Source organism: Psammomys obesus, unplaced genomic scaffold, assembly GCF_907164565.1.
Source record: "Psammomys obesus unplaced genomic scaffold, mPsaObe1.curated_primary_1811, whole genome shotgun sequence".
In the NCBI taxonomy this organism is placed as follows: Eukaryota; Metazoa; Chordata; class Mammalia; order Rodentia; family Muridae; genus Psammomys; species Psammomys obesus.
Window position 1 is genome coordinate 32,425,419 of NW_026585797.1, and position 15,330 is coordinate 32,440,748.

Sequence of the window (15,330 nt, forward strand, 5' to 3'; positions counted from 1 at the left end):
TTAAAAAAAGCTACATCAGATTCACATACAAACCATAGTGAATTTTAAGCAAACAGTCCAACAGCCCCCTCTAGTGTGGTGGACATGCCCTACACTCTGAACAAGATGATGTCCCTACTTTCTGAGTTCAGTAAACTAGGAGACCTCACTGTGTGTGTATATTCTGCTAAGATACTCGCAGGCAGTATGAGGCTCTCCAGAAGAAGATATGGCTCTCCCCACAACCTCTCCAGCATGTGTTGTCACTTGAGTTTTTTATCTTGGCCATTCTGATGGGTGGAAGGTGAAATCTCAGGGTCGTTTTGAATTATATTTCCCTGATGACTAAGGACATTGAGCATTTCTTTAAGTATTTCTCTGCCATTCTACATTCCTCCTCCATTTCTGGTGGGAATGTAAACTTGTACAACCACTTTGGAAATCATCTTGTGCTTTCTCAGACAATTAGGAATAGCACTTACTCAAGATCAAACTATACCATTCCTAAGCATATATCCAGATTATGCTCAAGTACACAACAAGGACAGTTACTCAATCCTGTTTGTAGCAGCTTTATTCATAATAGCCAGAACCTGGAAACAACCCTGATGTCCCTAAATGGAGGAATGGATACAGAAATTGTGGTACATTTACAAGATGGAATATTACTCAGCAATTAAAAACAAGGAAATCATGAAATGTGCAGGCAAATGGTAGGATCTAGAAAAGATCATCCAGAGTGAGATCCCAGAAGGAGAAAGACACACATGGTATATACTCACTTATAAGTGGATATTAGACATATAACACAGGATAAACATACTAAAATCTGTACACCTAAAGAAGCTAAGCAAGATGATGATCAATGGGGAAGATGATCAATCCTCACTCAGAAAGACAAACAGGATGGATATTGGAAGAAGGAGAAAACAGGGAAAAGGACAGGAGATTACCACAGAGGGCCTTTGAAAGACTCTACCCAGCAGTGTATCAAAGCAAATGCCAAGAATCATAACCAAACTTTGGGCAGATTCAGGGAATCTTATGAAAGAAGGGGGAGATAATAAGACCTGGAGAGGACAGGAGCTCCACAAGCATGGCAACAGAACAAAAAAAAAAATCTAGGCACAGGGGTCTTTTCTGAGACTGATACTTCAACCAAGGACCATTCATGAATATAATCTAGAACTTCTGCTAAGATGTAGCCCATGGCAGCTCAGTCTCCAAATGGGTTCTCCAAGGGGAACAGGGACTGTTTCTGACATGTGGCTGGCTCTTTGACCCTACCACCACCACCGTGGGAGGAGCAAGCCACAGAGGAGGACAATGCAGCCACTCCTGATGAGACCTGATAGACTAGGGTCAGATGGAAGGGGAGGAGGACCTCCTATCAGTGGACTTGGAGAGGGGAAAGGGAGGAGATGAAGGAGGGAGAGAGGGAGGGAGAGAGGGAGGGAGGAATTGGGAGACAATGAAGGAGGGGGGCTACAGCTGGGATACAAAGTGAATAAACTGTAATTAATATAAAAAATTAATATAAGCAAACAAACAAAAAGAAGTTTTAATTCCACAAAGATAGTTAATTTCCTTATGCTTGGGTTCCATGCTACTTATAATAGATTTTCCATTTAACCAGCTTACAAAAACTATTTAACAAACACTAGATAACATATGACTAATACATAAAAGACTTGAGAATTAATTCAGTATTCCTTAAGAAATCTGCCATTAAAAGATTGGGAAAAAGAGCTACCCTTAAATTATTCCACTGAAGATAATGAAATTTCGGTAGAACATAGTCCTTTCTGTGGCATCATTGACTTAGACCATGACTGAATAATGAGTTAGGATGAGTGTTAGCAAGTTCTAGAATCCTACCCTTTCATCTTATTGTCTGGTTAAACATACATGGATGCTGACTTGTGGCTCTGATGATTTGTACCCCCTCTGTTTTTTTCAAGTCATCCTTCATTGAGAATCTAGTGCATCATGGGCCCTCTGCTCTTGGCTAGGAATCAGACAAAACGGGTGATAGACAAAAAAGCTTAGAGCTGCTCATGGTGAAGAAATAAAAGGTTTCCTGGAGAGAATGGCTAAGGTTTGCTTTAGGAAGGATGCTCACCTAAGGCTGCTCTGCCAAAATGACACTTGCTTTGTATGCTAAAGACTAGCAGGAGATTAGAGGAGGCATGGAAGGACTATTTGAGGCAGAGATGTTGTCACCTGACAAGATTCTTTTTTGGTGGGTTTGTTTTTTTAATTTTTTTATTTTATTTTTTCTTTATTAATTACACTTTACTCACTTTGTATCCCCCGCCCCCTGTGATTCCCATCCTCTTCCTGTCCCAATCCCTCCCTTCTTCCACCCTCTGCATGCATGCCCCTCCCCAAGTCCACTGATAGGGGAGGTCTTCTTTACCTTCCTTCTGATCCTAGTCAATTTGGTCTCATCAGGAGTGGCTGCCTTGTCTTCTTCTGTGGCCTGGTAATGTTGCTTCCCCCTCAGGGGGAGGTAATTAAAGAGCAGGCCAATCAGTTCATGTCAGAGACAGTCCCTGTTCCTATTACAGTGGAACCCACTTGGATACTGAACTGCCATGGGCTACATCTGTGCAGGGGTCTTAGGTTATCTCCATGCATAGTCCTTGGTTGGAATAGCAGTCTCAAGAAAGACCCCTGTGCTCAGATTTTTTGGTTCTGTGCTCTCCTTATGGAGTTCCTGTCCTCTCCAGATCTTACTGTTTCCCACTTCTTTCCTAAAATTCCCTACACTCTGCCCAAAGATTGCCCATAAGTCTCAGTATCTACATTGATAGTCTGCAGGGCAGAGCTTTTCAGAGGTCCTCTGTGTCAGGCTCCTGACTTGTTCCCTCTTTTCTCCTTCTGAGGTCCAGCCACTTTGCTGGATAGGAATTGAGCATTTTAGCAAGAGTCCTTTCTCTTGGTTAGTTTCTTTAGGTGTACAGATTTTAGTAGGGTTATCCTGTATTATATGTCTATATGAGTGAGTATATACCGTGTGCATCCTTCTGCTTTTGGGATAGCTCACTCAGGATGATCTTTTCCAGATCTGGTGGGGTGTTTTGAGGCAGGGTTTCTCTGTGTAGTTCTGGCTGTCCTGGTACTCAGGCTGGCTGTGAACTCATAGAGATCTGCCAGCCTCTGCCTCCTGATTTCTGGGATTAAAGGGATGCACCACCATATAAAGCCTCTGAAAAGATTCCCAAGGCAGGAAAAGTTATGGTTTGTTCTAGGAGATTCCAAAAGCCAGAATGACTGAACTGTAAGGATGAATTAGAGCGGCTGCAGATCAGAGCTCTATATGTCTTGGAAAGAAATCCGCAATCTGTAATTGCAGTAGGAATCTCCTGAGCAGCTTGCAGTAGTGACCCATATAATGGGATGTACATTCTAGGAAGATGACTTTGGCTACGCTTTGAAGGAGGAATTGAATGAAGAAAGCATGAGAAGAGAGTCGGGAGAAGAATAGCATCTCTATCTAGGCAAGAAAAGCCAGTGGTTCACTTCAGGGAGACAAAGGCTGGGCATGTGAATACTGGGCCAACCTGTTGATGGTCTGGGGTTAAGCGATGGGGGAAAGAAAGGCGTCAAAGAGGCAACTGGCTCTCTGTTGCAGCAAATGGGTGAATTGTGGTGCCATGTTCTGAGATGGAGAGAGCAATGAGAGGATGGGTTTTCAGTGGCCGTGAAACACCACTTGAACATGCTTGTTTTAGGTCATCGTTCATCATTCGTGTGCATCTGTGTAGTGGAATTGTGGATGCATCATCAGCAGGCTCAGGGAAGAGGCACAGCTTTTGAACATTTGCTGACCTAAGCAGAGTAGGAGCGCAGCTATATCGCAGACCATCATCCTGGTAATGGAACCAAGTCAGGATGGTTCTAGTTTAAACACTTGGAGTGTGTTAGATGTGGGTGGCAGAGTGAAGCATGCACACCATCATAGTTGATTGCTCCTACTAAGCCAGCTAGTGCTTGCGTGTATGCGAATAGACACAGTGCAGTCAAATGGACACAAGATTAGACAGAGCTGGAATGATATACTGCCACATTGCACCCATCTGCTGCTCGTTAACAGACATTAGCAGTTTCCCCCAAGACCCTATTTGCTGTCCATGCAGAGTTTTCAATCACTAGACGTGGTCAAACACATGAACTGTTTGTGGCTAACAACTACAGAATGGTTGCATTAAGCACATTTATAAACCATTTCTCATTTGAAATATACTTTCTCACCAAGTTTAGACTTCAGATTCTCTTGTTCTCATGCACTGGAGATATTTAAGTTGGAGAAACTAAAGATAACACTACTGGCTAATCCTGATGTGTTCTTTATTGTGTGTCACTGGTGGTATATGCATTAGCTCATCTCAAATGCAATGTAATGCCATTGAGATAGGTAGGAGATGGCTCATTGAGTACCTTGGTCAAGAAACACACCCCATACCAGACTGAACAGAAAAAACTTGTTATTGGAACACATGCTACCAGTGTATTTGAACAAATGACAGTGGAAACAGAAGTAGAGAGGCAAGTGGAGATTAGAAATAGCTAAAAATTACACTCCATGACGTAGAGAAATAAAGGCAGGAGCCATTTTACCTAAAGGCAGAAATTTGAGGAGCACCACAGAGGTAGATCACAGGGAGATTCAGCTATCTCTAAAGGCCTGACCACAGGAAAAGGAATAAGGAAAAACACTTGCTTGCTTTCTTCATCTTTCCCTCTCCTCTCTGTCTACTACTTCTAAGTGACCAAATCTGCCCAGATGTGCATGTGAAAATCTGTGTGTGCAGAGCAGGAAGTGGAGAAAACATTGATTTGTAAGAAACAGGCCAAAGAAACTGTCCTTGGATTTCATGGCCAGTCTGACTGAATTCTGAGTACATGCCATCAATGTCTATTGCTGAGTTATTCTGAAGATAAAGGGAGAAGGAACATCCTGTTTGATAAGTGACCATTTCATTCTGTGTACATGAATACATATGTATATATAGTGTGTGTCTGTGCTGCATGGATTTTATCTCCTCTTTTCCTTTAAGGTCCTATTAGAGTTCTGTCTTTCCCTTGTATACACTAGACTAAGGCATTTTTGTTAATAATAGCAAGACAAAATGGCGTTTCAGAATATATGTATTAGGCCAAACCTATATAGAGCACTGGACTATCTGAATATGCTAAGACAGTACAAGTTAGTTCTATCACAAGAAACTGAAAGCCTAGTCAAGTGACCTCAGAAACTCAGGCATAAGTTTCAACATCGTACATTCGGTTGTATGCCTGTGTATAAACATTCTCAAATCTCTTTCTCTCACCCACCGTGTGTGTGTGTGTGTGTGTGTGTGTGTGTTTGTAGATCAAAGATCAGCATCATATGTTTTCTCAGTCACTCTCCAATTTATTTTTTGAGACAGAAAGTAAGGAACTCAGAGTTCACCAAATTTAGCTAGACCAGATGGGTGGCAATGCACCAGGATCTATCTGTCTCTGTCCCTTGGGATGTTGGAATTACACATGCTGTCCACCATGCCTGGCTTTTTACCTAAACTTTGGGGGTCCTCAGATTCTCATACTTTTTCAGCCATCACTTTGCTTACTGAGCCACCTTTCCAGCACTCCTCAATGCTGGGAGTTCAACTGGGAACTCTGAATAAAGTTCCTAGGGAACTCTCAGGACTTCCCTGCTCTGTGACCACATGATCTCATCACCAGGTAGGGAAAAAGAACAGAAGATCAAAAGTGAAAATGTACCCCATGTAAGCAAAGCTATGTCTGCTGACTCACCCAGAACATCCTTTCCTCCACATCTGACTATCACATCAGCTTACAATTGTTCATATACCCATTAACACACAAGGGCACATGAGATAATAGAAACATCAATTTTTTCAGTAGATTTCTGGCTGTGAGCCTAACCCTCCTAGTTGAGGGAGGACAGATTAGCTGTATTAAGTCCTATGTTTTACTTGAGCTTACTGATTAAACCATCACAAGCACTCTACTCTGCAAATTGAGTAAAACAAAGGGATACAAACAATGACAAACGTTATTTTCTTGCTTTTAGTCACTCTCTCTTGAAATCAGTCCACACTGTATAAAAACAATAATCTATTAAAATATAATCTTCATATCCAGAAAATATAAAACACTTTTTTTTTCCTACTTTACCCCTTGGAGGGCGGGAGCTGGGAATACTCTCTACACTGATAACGTAGGAGCTTCCTCGGAGATTCTGTGAGGTGAATTAGAGTTTAGACAAGAAAGGAGTAGGGGGAAGTTATTGACAGATCATGGCAAATAAAGACAGTCTTGTAGTCCATCCTCCCTTGTGTGTGTGTGTGTATGTGTGTGTGTGTTTACTGGGAACTGATTTTGGGGCCTTGGTTGACCTCCTGAAGTCTGTGGGGAATGGTAACAGGATGTTGACCTCTACTCGTGTTTCCATGCCTCTTTGGTCCATGAGCTTCAGTGTCTGCTCTGCCATTTCTCAGTTCCTCAGAAGACAGGGCAACCTGGTCTCCAGCCTCTGCTATGGCTGCCACTGCTTCCTTTTGGTGGTTTGACTCTAAGAACAGAGAGACCCATCTCTTCTGCTGTCATCCACTCATCTGCTCACTTAATGATCATTGGCTTACTGAATGTCACATTCCCGTGCCTATGTCTGAGCTAGACAACCAGACCATATAGCTAATCAGAGTGAGCTTACGGGGACAAAGGTGGCTGAGGTATAAAATCTCTAATCTAAGCAAGCAAGTGCTTCAGAAAGAAAGAAGAAAAAAAAAGAATATTTGATCCTATACCTGTGCCATTTTAACCTTACTTCTAACCAGGAATTAATTTGATGGACTGGTGATATGTTCTTTTTACACAGCCTTCATTATCTTGGGCTGCAGAGGCCTGACATCTTAATGGTCATATGAGAGCTTAGGATAAAACTACCTTGTGTCGGCACATTTAACTAACACTGAATTATAACAGTCTCAGTGGCACGCACAGGACATTTCCCTAATGAGAGGACAAATTCCTTTTGATTACTGCCATTACCATCAATATTGAATTAAGTGATCCCCACACCACTGTCTGTAAAGTGCTAAGAAGCATGAGTCACGTTGTTTCAGAGTCCCGGCTTCAAGAGTCACAAAGGCACATGCTTCTGGTCCTTGCTGTTGGTTGCTTTCCAACAGTCCTCCTCGCCTCTTTCTCCTCCCCCTCTCTATTGATTCTCATTTAATTACATTTAATTACAGCATTCCCTATCCATACTTGAGAGACAAACGGAGGGCTCAGGCACAAACATAAGGGTGAGGAGTTAGCCCTTGTCTGAAGTCCCTGAGATAACCCACCCATCCTACAAACTGTCACTCGCTCAGCCACCAGAGGGCATAATGTTGGTAGTAAAGCAGTTCTGAAGGCTTACAGGCTGGGGGGTGGGTCCAGTGGTGCAGAAAATATGGCCCAGATCTCTTTTTCAATGGAAAGGAAATACACTGAAGCCGTCACTTATGCCAGAGATCCCTGTATTGGAAGTGGTGAGATACCTGCAAAGCCCAAACCTGATTTACATTCATTCTTTACACATTTTTCTAGCACTGCTCGATTGGACCTAAACTCAAGCTGTGTTCACTGCTGGGATCCTATGCCTCAAGATAGAATTCCTGAGTAAATTAAGAGGCTCTTCCTTTTAGGTCTTGCAGAATGACCAGTCATGAAAGAAGCACCAAAGAGCTGAAATCCACATCCTAAAAGTGTATAAAGGGAGTGATTTTAGAAACAGGTAGACTCTAAGATGCCCTGGATGTCTACCCAAGTAGTCAAATGCCTGTCTAGTGTTCCCAAGGCCAGTTAGAGATCACTTGACAATTTCTTAAGCCTAAGTGCTTCCTTCTGAAAGTGTTCCCAAGAGCCTTGAATGCCCATTGTGTTATTTCTTCTCATGCTTTTTGTTAAGTTCAGTTTCCCCGTTACCAAAGTGCTACTTTTTAATGAGCACATCAATTCTGTATTTCTTGACTGCAGCAAATTGCTCTTGCTTCTGCACCATACTGCCTTGGGCCTTTCTTTTCTGGTTGGTCTTTAACCTAATAACACACTTCTGTGTCTCCCATAAAACACCAACTGGCAGAAGCTCAAGCAGGAAATAAGATGATTCAGGAAATCCAGCCTTATTGTGTGAAGGACTTTCTAACATGGTAAGATAATTTCATCTTTTTTTTTTTTGTCCCTTGTCATTCTAAATCCCTTCCTTGTAATCTGTCCCATCCGTTCTTACCCACACAACTTTTCAAACACATTTCTCAGATTTACAAAAGAAAAGAAAAAAAAAAGAAAAGAAAATAACAACCCAGAATCTTAAGTGAGTGGGTCCTTACCTATTTGCCAATCCCAGGGCACCTTTAACAGTTCCTTGTGTTCCATGATGGCTCTGTAGAGTCAAAGAAATGAGCAAGATGGTCACACACACTTGGTTTCCTTTTCTGTCATTTACCCTATTTACACAAATAACAAAGCAACCAACTAAACTTCAAAATTAAATTGGCCCCTGTAGAGGCAGCCTGTGGTCTCTCCCTGAAAGGTCTTGCTGGGTGTGGCCAGCAGCAATGTGGGTCTGGTGGAATTTAAACCTCACTGTCCTCAACCAAACAGGCATTTAGGGGTTAGTTTCTTTTTGGCCGTGTGCTTTTGGGAAAGCAAATGGCCAGATTTAGAAAACTCTGTGCTTACAGGTTTACTCACTGCACAATCAATAGAGCAGTGGGTCTCAGAGTTACATGATTACAGGCATTTGGGGAGTATTAATGCACTGTCTTGGGGATCTCCTCCCTAGACCTTCAGGTCCAGGAAAGCTTGGAGGGACTCGGAGATGAATTGCTGATGAGCACTACTTGGGTGATGGGTGGCAGCCAGCAAGGGTTTGGGTCCAGCCGACCCTCAACATATCTCATTCACCATACAAAGCCCTTCTTTGGCAGCAGCGCATCCCACAGAGCTCCATATAGCAATGGCAGAGTGTAACCAAGCAAAAGAGCAGTGGACCTCTGGCTATATATTTTGAACATATATATATATATATATAATATTAATAATAATAATAATAATAATAATAATAATAAATGCATAAAATGAACCATCCATCTCTAAAATGTCACCCATGCATAGTTGATCTAAATAATCCTTTTTTTCTTCTCCCAAAGATAAATCAACAAATCTAGGAGATTCACAATGCCATCACATTTTCATAATGAACCCTAAGTAAATCCCCAGCTTTCCCATTTCTGTGTCTTGCCTGCTGTAGAGTTTATACCAGTATTTCAGGTCACTTAGATTTTGAAGAATGTTCTGGAAACATCCGATATACAAAACACTTCAGGTAATACCAAAACATTTTTCTCAAGTGATTTCTGACAACAAACTTATACAATTGCGAAGAGTATGTTCTGTAGAAAGAAATTTCATGGAATAACAGTTGCTTATTTGGTAAAACTACACTTCACTCCTCATATAAATTAAATATGCTCTTTACTGGTAGAAATTATGTTTCATCTACAACAAATTCTGAGGGGGTAGATAGTGCATTAAGGAATGATTTTTGCTTCAATTTTGGAAATATTGGAAATCTGGTGTATTTCGCTTTTTTGACATTTAGTGAATCTCAGTGTTATGTCCCTGCCTTTTTAAAGAAAAGAGAATGCTAAATTCTGATAGTTGAATTTGAAATATGCTACAAACCCATAAGCAATAAGGAATACCTAGAAAAGGGCAATTTTATTTTTAAAAATTGTTTCACTTTATTTCATGTAATTGGGTGTTTTGCTTACATGCATGTCTCTGCACCACATGTATGCCTGGTAGCCAAGGAGACCAGAAGAGGGTATCCAATGCCCTGGGACTAGAGTTCAGGATGGTTATAAGCCTCCATATGGGTCCTGAGTATCGAACTTAGATTCTCTGGAAGAGCCAGCCAGTGTTTTTTTAACTGCTGAGCCATCTCTCCAGTAAAAGTTCAATTTTGAAGTAGGAATTTCTTAACAGCTGTACCTAATAAAACATTCCCTGGGCTTGAAGGGCGTCAAATCATGACATTTGTGCTTCACTTATACCTTCTTTATAGATTATAGTTCACTCACTGGAAGAATGGGTATGCTTCTAATTATCTCTTGAAAAATCATCCTCAACATCTATTAAATGTTTTATATAATTTATAGTACATTTATTTAGTTGAGAAGCAATTTACTAACAAGGATGTACTTTGCAGTTTGAATAAGATCTTTACATGCAAGTTTGGTGATTGTATTTCTGCCTTGGTTTTTACACTCCAAGGGCAAAAACTGTAAAAATGAAACTGACTTCATATAGCCTTTATGCTTCTTGTTATTTTTACTCACAATTGAATTCCACTGAAAAATGCACCAAAGAGACCAATCATTCCCAGGAACTCCACTCGGCTCAGAGTTCGGATGATGGATTCTTCCCAGACGTTAGAGATTCCATACAGTGTGGCTCCTCCTAAGACCAGGAGGTCCCCTACTAGCTTATTCTCCCCTAGGAAACAAAGAAAGCAGATGGGTCCACAGGGCAATCTTGTTGACAAGCATCTGGCACCAGAAAACTGTGCTTCGGTTGTCTATATTTTTCTGATACTTTTATACAAAGCCCAAACAATTTCAAACGTAGAGATTTTAAAATTATGGTTTCTAGATGTGCTGGGATATAAAAAGTTACCTATCATCACGGAACTGGAAGTTTTCCTTAAGAATGAAGTTTTCTTCAGCTTAATTCTCCCCAAAGCTCATGTCTCTGTCTAGGAATGTGTCTGCAAATATATGCTAATATGTACACATATTAATTTTTGTTTCAGGGTATTTACCATCTGTTCATTGAATCTGTTATGAACCCAGCAAGTCAGTTTCCACCCTTTTCTATGCAGAAAGAGAAGGTATAACAGTGCTCAGAACTACATTTTTGACCATATGCAAGATGTGCACAAGGAGACTGAAAGGATTTATAAGATTTCAATTTCCCTGACAACTTAAGAATGAAAAAATATATAATTCACTATAACATTAATAATTTATTTTTTCAAACAAAAATCACATTTTTTTTCAAACTCAGTTTGAATTGGTTCTGGTTTATGTAGAAAATTTTGATAAATACTTTATCCTATAATTAGGCAAACTCTTCCCACTTCAAGTAGCGTAGATAGAAGGACGAAAAGGGAGAATGAGAGTAAGCAGTTGGAATGGCCTACCTGGTGGGCTCTCTATTCTAGTGGCATCTGGCTCTGTGCATCAGGTGGCAGGCAACTATCAGCTTGGCAGACACACGGCTCTGGGAGAGCCGTGAAGGATGGGAAAGGTGTATGCTGTGACAGTCCTCTTAAGGAAGAGACTCACCGAGAAAATCTCTGCATGCTGAGATTATCTGAACAACCCTAAGACTGTAGAAGAAGGCAGTCACTGCTCTTTGGGGAGCTTGGGACATCCTCCAGCTAGAGGGCTCATGTGAATTGAGGCAGGCTGGGAAGGACTTCAGTATTTGCTCACTTCAATTTATATCCCTATACTGAATGGCATCAGCCTGTTCCAGGGAACTTCTCACTCCTGATCAGAAGTGGAGGGAGAGAGAGAGGGAGAGACTCTGAAAGACAACAGCTTGTTCAAGTTACTCTCAAGGGAATGAGTTTTGGGAGGACACAATTTTTGGGAGGGAGGCCTGCAAGACTTGAGTCCATGGAGAGACGGCCATCACTCTTCAGCAGTGAGCAGAAACATAATGAGGCCCTGATGAGAAAGCAGACCTGGAGGAAGATCCCTGGGCATCTCTGTTAGAGAAATGAAGGTTGCTGTGATAGGGAAAGCTTCAGCAACTGATTGATCTTCATGTGTCAGCTATGGACGTCTGAAAATCTTTGAACTTGATGAGGTCCATACCCAAAATTCTAAAGCACATCTTTTAAGTCTCTTTTCATCCAGGAAACATTTCAGAATCTTGTAATGACAGGAAGTCTTTGCTATGCATATCAATTATTATTGTACTAGTGAAATATAGAATTGTTAGTTAATAAAATTAACTGTATGTAAATGGATTCAGGAAAACGAGGTCATAATGAAATATTTTGAACAAAAGGAACATCAGTCTATCTTTCAAGAGTCCTAAAAAGTTGACATTGTTTTTAGTGACTAGTCTTGTAAAGTTGTTTATCTTTTAAGATTTATTTTTATTCATGCGCACACATGGATGTCATATCTTTAGGAGCTGGAGTTACAGGCAGTTGTAAGATGCCAGATGTGGGAGTTGGGAAACAAATGCAGGTCCTCGTAAGGGCAACAAGCATTTGGCAGGGCCATACACACAGCTCCACCCCATTTTTAGAGTTATGGCTGGTCAACTAAAGAAAAAGAAGTTAAGAAAAGAAATCTACATTTGAAGGGCTTCACACTATAGAACGTTCTATGGGAGGTGGCTGGCTGTATCCATGATAGGCACTCTAGGGGTGTCAAAGTGAGCTCTCCCATGCCAGGAGCTTGGGCATCTTCCTTTGCCCCTTGTCTGCATCAGGTAGACATGATAAGGAAGTTTCCTCAGCAGCACTCATTCTGGTACTTCTTTCTGGGCCTACACATGCTTTTACCTGAGAAGGTTCCTTCATCCAGGCTTAAATCAAGGAAGAATTCTTGGTGAGCAGAGGAAGAAACATACCAACAAAGAAAATTAAAACTACTAACTATAATGAGGCCAAACTCATTGTGAGTTAGCTAAAATCAATGTATTTGGGGGCAGAATTGACAAAAATCTTAAGCTAAGAGGAAGCAGGATTTAAGTAATATAATAAAAGTTAAAGTCAGATGTTCTGTTTTTCTTTGAAAAGCTCTTGATATAATTGTAAGGATTTATCTGAGTCGAATGATTCATTAAAGGTCTTGTGAATATCCAAAGTATTTCAGAAAAGCCGGGTGATCTTGGCTGATTAATACAATTGAACCCATTGTACTGTAAATGTAGAAACAAGTGGGATAATTTTAAGAATAATGTATACAAGTTGTAAAATTATACTGATTTCAGAACCAATGTGTTTTTAAAAAATATGTGAAAAAATATTATGTGAAAGTTCAGATTTCTGCCCAATTCAATATTTTATGGAGATAAAGTATATATATATTCAGTGAGCCCTTGAAATTTATGTTTGCACTGGCCTTGAGGCATGTATCTATACACTTGAGCACCACTTCAGTAGCACAGAGCGTGTTCTACAGTGATAAGATCTAATTCTGTTATCACTGATGCTTTGCATGTCACAAAAGGCGATGCTGTGAGCCTCAAGCAGGTCAGCACTGCTACACTTCAGTGTGGTTTAGCAGTGTCTTCATTTCAATTACAACAACAACAAGTGACCACTTAAGGAAAGGCTCTCGAATGGATTTATTGTCTTTTTTCCTTAACTACTACTGTTTTCCTAGCACTCTAGAGCTGGAAAACATTTTCACAGGATTAACATAAATTATCTAATAAATCAGTTCAAAGTTAACTTATTATTTGGGGACAAAACATTCCAAGTTATAGGAATAACTGTCATGATTGACTATGGAATAATATGATGACTAGAATAATAGCAAGGGTCAATAGCCAAAATTTTTCTAATTAAGGATATATACTTCTGTTTATCTGTGTTTATACAGTGCCTAGAAAGTTTAGACATTGTATCAGACAGAATACTATCTGAGGAGTCCAGAAGAGACTATCAAGAACATTGACTATTTGTATAAAGCACACAGTCAGACCTTTGATACACTATTAATAGGCCACAGAACAAGTGTTACTCAAAGAAGAACTGGGGAGATGGTGGGTGTGTATTTCTAAGCCGCCTGCTGAGGTAGGGATTCCTAATGCCCAGGCTGCAGGTCTGGGAGACTGAGGAAATCTCTGTTTTATTCTGCACTGTAGCTTCAGCTGTTAGCAGTGTGGAAGGAAGAAAGCCTGCCTGGAAGGATAGGAGCCCAGGGACCTAGGCCTTCAGGTCTCAGCCTTGTGACCTTGGATAGTTCACTTGGCTTTCCCAGAACTCGGTGTTCCCTCATATCAATTATAAAGGAGGCTGAAGGAGGCTCTTTTTCCTCTACAAACTTCTATGATGTAATGTAAGCAACATCATTTCAGAGGTTTCATGTAGCCTTGTCTCATAAGGCAAAATGTCCTGATTCCAACTCTTCATTACCTAACATTTTACAAAAAAAGGGGAAATTCCAAGGCCTTTAGAAAGTGAGTATTTTCTACTCTACTCCTGACTGCAGAAAAGGGGTGTGTATGCATACCATTTTTCCTCTTCTACAACTCTTTCTGTAGCACGAGAATTGAAACCCATTAAGAAGATCCTTCCAGAAGTCACTGGGATCAGGGTTCCCCCCAGAAGAGTCAGATGGATTTGCTGGCTTAATTACAAAGCTCTGCCTTATAGGCTGCAAGCTGTGACCAATGTAACGACCCTTCCCATTAAAAAAAAGTTAACAACAACAACAAAACCTTGCATAAGATGGCTCCTAGCCTCAGAGACACAGCACATCCTACTCTGGTCTCCAGATGTAAGTACCATTCTCTGGCCTGTAAACCAACCTTCACCCAGCAGTTTGGAAGTTTAGTCTTTCTCTGACTTGACAGAGCTCAGTCTGGGGGAGGAAGAATGGGAAAGGCGTTGTGGCTGAGCTGCTGATTGGATTGTCCATACTTCCTTTAACTAGCTGTTCCAAGCCAGCTGCTGTGACCTTCAAAAGTTTCCTCCACATAGGTAGTGATCTCGGTTTTAAAAAGTGTATGAATGTCTCTGAGTTTTACACCTTGTATTCACCAAAGACATATATATCAAGGATGTTCTATGTGTTACTGTTTTGGGTATGGAGGAAAACCATGAACAGCACTCTGTCATGGGAAGAACCACGTTCCTAGGAGGCTTGTTTCTACCCAACTGCAGACATTCCAGATCTCCCTTTGGTCCCACTCATGGAGGTGAGTGACCTGGTGACCGCCCCAAGACTCACCTGCTCCCTGGTGCCTTCCCACAAGCACATCAGCTCCCACCATGCAGCCCATTCCCAGGATGCAGACCACGATGCCGATGAAATGTACAGCCTTGTACCGGATCAGCAGAAAAAACCAGGAGAGCAAAATCACCACGGGGATCACAAAACAGTCCAGGAGCTGTTGGGAGCACCAAGAGAAACAACAGCAAGAGCTTGAGGGATGCCAGGACACAGAAAAAGGTTACACTCTGTCAGAAAGTCCTTCCCTGGATTGAGTGCTTATGCAGAGAGAGAGAGCAGAGGCTGTCACAGCTCCCTCAGA

General features: G+C 41.2%; 1 protein-coding gene across 1 annotated transcript in view; it reads right to left on the reverse strand.

Annotated features, from left to right (window-relative positions):
* Slc35f1 (solute carrier family 35 member F1) overlaps window positions 1–15,330 on the reverse strand; it is a 413,451-nt gene that overhangs the window by 35,721 nt on the left and 362,400 nt on the right. The window contains exons 4-6 of the mRNA XM_055599458.1: window positions 15,027–15,186; window positions 10,383–10,539; window positions 8,370–8,422 (exon numbers count right to left, since the gene is read on the reverse strand). Of these exons, the coding sequence (XP_055455433.1) occupies window positions 8,370–8,422; window positions 10,383–10,539; window positions 15,027–15,186 (370 nt within the window). The remainder of the gene's footprint in view (window positions 1–8,369; window positions 8,423–10,382; window positions 10,540–15,026; window positions 15,187–15,330) is intronic.